Source organism: Sinocyclocheilus anshuiensis, unplaced genomic scaffold, assembly GCF_001515605.1.
Source record: "Sinocyclocheilus anshuiensis isolate Anshui unplaced genomic scaffold, SAMN03320099.WGS_v1.1 scaffold544, whole genome shotgun sequence".
Classification (NCBI taxonomy): Eukaryota; Metazoa; Chordata; class Actinopteri; order Cypriniformes; family Cyprinidae; genus Sinocyclocheilus; species Sinocyclocheilus anshuiensis.
Window position 1 is genome coordinate 1126385 of NW_015555763.1, and position 5305 is coordinate 1131689.

At 35.3% G+C, this 5305-nt stretch overlaps 1 protein-coding gene across 1 annotated transcript in view; it reads right to left on the reverse strand.

Annotated features, from left to right (window-relative positions):
* LOC107674078 (leukocyte tyrosine kinase receptor-like) overlaps positions 1 to 5305 on the reverse strand; it is a 57060-nt gene that overhangs the window by 28593 nt on the left and 23162 nt on the right. Inside the window, 4 exon segments of the mRNA XM_016467937.1 lie at positions 1934 to 2028; positions 2776 to 2936; positions 3601 to 3701; positions 4327 to 4476. Of these exon segments, the coding sequence (XP_016323423.1) occupies positions 1934 to 2028; positions 2776 to 2936; positions 3601 to 3701; positions 4327 to 4476 (507 nt within the window).

Genomic DNA, 5305 nt, shown 5'->3' on the forward strand with positions numbered 1-5305 from the left:
TTGTTCGAAAAACACATTATTTTTCACATATTTTACATTATTACAACACCTCTCTCCACAGTCTGGCATGAACGACTCGAATAGTTCCTGTATCAAATGAAGGCCCGCCTTCTGAAATATGAAATGTGCTGTGATTGGTTAGCTGGGCCAGTGTATGTTGTGATTGGCAGCACTCGGCGCCTGGTCGGGAAATGTCATGCCCCTTACCATAGCCGCCTGCAAGCTTCAGTGTAAATATTGCATCAAAATCAAATCAATTTGAGCGCGATTTAAACCCGAATGATTGTAACCAGTCTAAGTTCGTCTGCCTTGGGAAAGCTAGCGTGTCTCCGACATAGTATAACACTTGTTGCCTTCTCTAGTGCAGCTCAACCAGGTCTCATCCCATTCGTCGATATTTGTGATATCACAAATCCCGGAAAATATGCGTTGTAGTCCGAACGAGTTGTTCGTTGTAGTTTTTGGTTAAATAAAATATCTCCTTTTGAAGTGGACTTTGAACTTTGTAACTTTGCAGATCTTTTTTATGCTCAAACAGCAACATCACAGCCTAACTAAAGTTGAAAAAGTGAATAAGCATAATAGGACCCCTTTAATATACTTTATGAAATATATAAAAATGTTACAAATGTTTTTCAAGATATCTTCCTTTTGAAAAGCAGGCTGAAGCACATGTTCATTACATTAGTATTTGAAATATATTGCATTAGGTCTACATATGGTTTATAAATAAGATACATATACTTTAAACCCACTAAAATCTGTATAATTTTACTATGTTCTTACACAAAGTAAACTTTAAGTGAGAGTAAAATAAAAATGTTTTCCGTAAATACACTAAAATGTCACAAAAGTATGCTTGTGCTTTAGCATATTTCTTAAAAGTGTAACTAAGCATATATTTGATAGACAATTTTTGCTGGTGAACAACATGGCTATGCTAGTCTATCAGTCAGATAGAACTAGATAGCCACTAAGCCAGCACAAACCAGGATAAAACAGCCTAGACCAGCATGGACATTCCTGCTGGTCTAAACTGATCCTTTCAACAGGGTTGACATACTGTAATGGGGTGATGAGAGGGGAGCAGGAAATGTCATAAGCTAGATTCATACTGGCATTACCTACAAAACTACTAAGCCAGAGTGCTTACATTTTCAACCATTTACATGTTTATTCTTTCTCCTATATTTCAGATTAACCAAAGATCAACAAAAAAGAACATTTAGGTTAAAGAGAGAATTCAAGCCCTCCAAAGTCCATGGCTTTTATTGGATGAGATTTGAAGGTGTTGAGTGACCACAGACCATGACAAAGACAATACGACAGCAAGAGGAGGACTAAATAGAAAGCTAAAGATGATATTTAGTGAGCAGATGGCTCAGGAATTTCTCAAAATCACAGATTATGGGAAATGAAGTTAACGAGGATAGTAAATCTAGACTTTCACAAGTCTAGAACGTCAATTAACAGGCTCATCAATTCCTGCGGTCAACCGTGGCATGGAAAGAAACCTGATTCTGAATATCTATAAATGCTAGTTAGAAAAGCAGAAAGTCTATTGTTGGCATTTTTACGACAGTTGCGGATTGCGAGATAGGAGGTCCTCTTATCACTTCTCTCATCCTTCAAAACAAATCAAGCAGAATCTATATCAACCGTGTTATGAGAACCATCTCCCACTGCTAACTGGAGACAGCGGTTAGACATCATGTGTGCACATCACATCTTACATTCTCTGTCTGTCTTACTAAATACAAAATTTTATGAAAACGCCCTATCATTGAGTGCTTGGATGCAATTTGCGCGAGTTTAAAACTGCGCTGTGGTCAATAAAATTTTGCACCAAGGATGAACAAATGGACCATTATTCTGCCAGAAATGAGTGTTTGTGTGCATACTTATGTGTACATGTGTGAGGCAGAAAGGTTACCTGTGTCAAAACATGTTGCACTTAATGAAATGTCATCCAGTGCAATATCCGCCTTAGATCCAGAAGTCCAGAAGGTCTGCACTTTAAGATGGAAGCTGTGCTCAAAGCAAATTATAAATAATTTTAGAATAAGAGCAAAGGTGAAATCTGATTTGTTAATGTAAACATAGACATTTAATGAAATAAAATAACTCAAATACAGGTCAACAATTCCACTCTAAGCAGGGTAAGAAGTTCTTCTGGGTAAGATGCCTCCTCCTAATTTTTAATTTAATTGTCAGGAATTCACATCTACTTAGTAAATGTTTTATTTTGATTGTTTGTATTTTAAAATTGTAATGTTAATTGTACATTTTTATGATTACTTTTAGCTTATCCTCAACTCATAAACCCCTTGCAGTTCCCTCACGAAAATTTGTTTGTAAATAAATAGTCAAAATGCAAAATTTAATCATATATTTGATTTAGGAATTTTACATCAATACACTTTTTTTTTTTTTTTTTAATCTAAAGAAAGCCTTAAAATTAAATGATTCGATTATAAGTCTATGAAAATCAAATAACAGCTGAGATAAGATGCCCCTGATGGTTTCTTTAACCAGATAGGGGATTCTTTTAACCCAGAACTGGGACAGAATGGTCTCTTTATATGTTTTTGTGCAAAAACGATCCTGTACATGCTAAACATATCCAAGTATATTACATACATTGTTACAGTTAAAATTCACATTATATATAAGGGGGAAGTTTTACCCCATCTTCCTTTACACTAAATATCCATACTCTTGGGGATTAATAAAAGTATTTTTCTGTCTGTTTACACATCCATCCAATCATCTCACCCTTTTAAGATCTCTGTAATCGGCAGAGTGATCTCTTGCCAGGCGTCCTTCCAGTGTCCGGATCTCTCCCAAATCAGTGGAGACGCTGACATTCCATTCTCCACCACTGACAGGAGCACCGTTCCATTGAAGTCCCCGTACAGGTACAGAGAGAACTGCAACTGCACAGAAAAATCAGCAGTTGAGCGTCTGCTGCAAGACCAGATGTCTCATAAAAATATCTTATTCATGGAAAATCAAGTGTAAAATTGAAACTTTGGCTGCATGTATTGTTACTCTGTGTAAGCTATTTGTAAATATGCTGTACAGATGTGTCCCCATTTTTCATGGACAATTAACTTGAAATCTGCCCATAAAGCAGTCTCAGAATCCAAACATTGTGGCATAGGAAAACCATGATTTTATGTGAACAGTCATACATACACTACTGCTCATAAAGGTCGAGTCAGTAATTATTTAAAAAAAAAAAGAAATTAATACTTTCAGCAAGGATGCATAAAATTTATCAAAAGTGACCGTAAAGAGATTTATAATATTAAATCTAATATAAAAGATTTCTATTTCAAATAAATGCTGAAGATTGGAGTAATGGCTGCTGAAAATTCAGCTTTGCCATCACATGAATAAATAACACGTTAAAATATATTAAAATAGAAAACAGTTACTTTAAATTGTAATAATATTTCACAATACTGCTAGTTTTGGATCAAATAAATGTAGCCTTGGTGAGCATGAGAGACTTCTTTCAACAAAAAAACATCTTTAAAAAAATCTGACAGACCCTTAAAAAAATCGTAGTCTTTGACTGTCAACATAAACTCTTACCTGACAGTCCTGACTGGATATAGTTGAAGGGAGAGCTGGGCTTTGAACCAACGCCTCACTTTCATCCCTGCGACCTCTGGCCTTTAAGAAAAGAAAGTGCCCTGAGGCGAGAAAGGATCAGTACTCTGTAGAGTGCTCGGATATGCTTACAAGACAAAAAAACTTAATAGGCGAAGTTGGAAAATATCTTCAAAATGGGCGTTTAAAGTCTCCCAACACAGTGCAGACAATTTTTTTACAGAGGTAGAATTTCTCATCCCCACAAATAAACAGTTTATGTCTTTTTTTTTTTCAAGGGAACATTTAACTTTAGCGAGTTGGAATACAACTAATCAGCCATAAAGTGGACTTGGACACCTGTGCTGTGGATTTGAGATTTAGTCTTGCATCATTCTACAAATAAATCACACTATAATACAGCACTGTTCTCCTGCAGCCTGTAAATCAGGAAAGACTCCTCCCAAGGATAACATTTCTATCTAAATCACAGGTGCCACTAAAACATCATGAAAATAGTTTTCCTTCAAATATTTTGGATTCCCATGTCTTGAAAAATCCCATTGTGACTAAAACTAAAAGCATTGTGAAAAGACATTTAAAAGATAGTCTTTTTATACACATGGGTCTCCTATTTGTCCCCGTCTCAAAGTTGTTATATTAATCTGATGAGAATCCAACAGTTTTGCCAAAAAAAAGTTTTGTTGAAAGAAGATGTTTCACATTTACCTTGAGTGTTTTGCAGAGTTGTGCCCAGTAGATCTGTGTCTTCAGTCAGCTGTTGTCCACTAACTAGTCTCCAGGAGGACTGTGAATCAGCCACTGACCATCCACAGGATCCCAACTCAAATGAACAGTATGAGCCCAAAGGTAAGGAGTCTGCAAAGACATTCAGCAAATTATGAAATGTCTGACAAATCTGTATGCACAAAATACAACTGACTGTGTCTGCAAATATTAGCAGAGCTTTAAAAGCTCGTCAGAGATATATTACATTTCTTCCTTCCATTTATCCATTAAGTCCACTAAAATGTAGTTAGCTAAATCAACAAAGCTGGTGTAGTTTGATTTTCCAGTTTGTTCAATTCAGCTTTAAGCCCAGGTGCTGTATAGAACAAAGTCTGTTTTTCAGCAATCTGATACGGTAATAAAAAAAGTGTTCCAGTATTACATAATTCCAACATCATTTACTTCCAGTAATAAACAAACCACATTTAGTTTAAAGAACAGTAATACTATAAAATATTGTTAAAATACAAAATATAATATATTTTACAATGTTTACTATTTTAATAGATTTCAGTGTCACATGATCCAGCAGAAATCATTCTAATAGGATTTGCTGCTCAAGAATCATTTCTTATTATTATCAGTGTTGGTAGGACAACAATATACAACAGAATGAATTATGAAAAGTACTAAACAAATAAACAGAATGGCAAATTATTAATCAAATGCTGTTTATTGCTGTTTAAATTATTTATCGTCACATGTTACTGGCTTTTATTTTTCATGCTGAACAAGTAGCTAATCAAACTTTTAGGGTTCTTTTGTTAATTCCAGAATAATTAACAGACTATTTATGCAATGTGTGTAGCAGATAAATCTTTAATACATTTTAATAGACTGCCTGTAAATTTGGTTCCCTTTCATGGGAACTTCGAACTGCGTCCTCTAGGGGTCGCTATGGGGGAACGCCTCGTCAGGA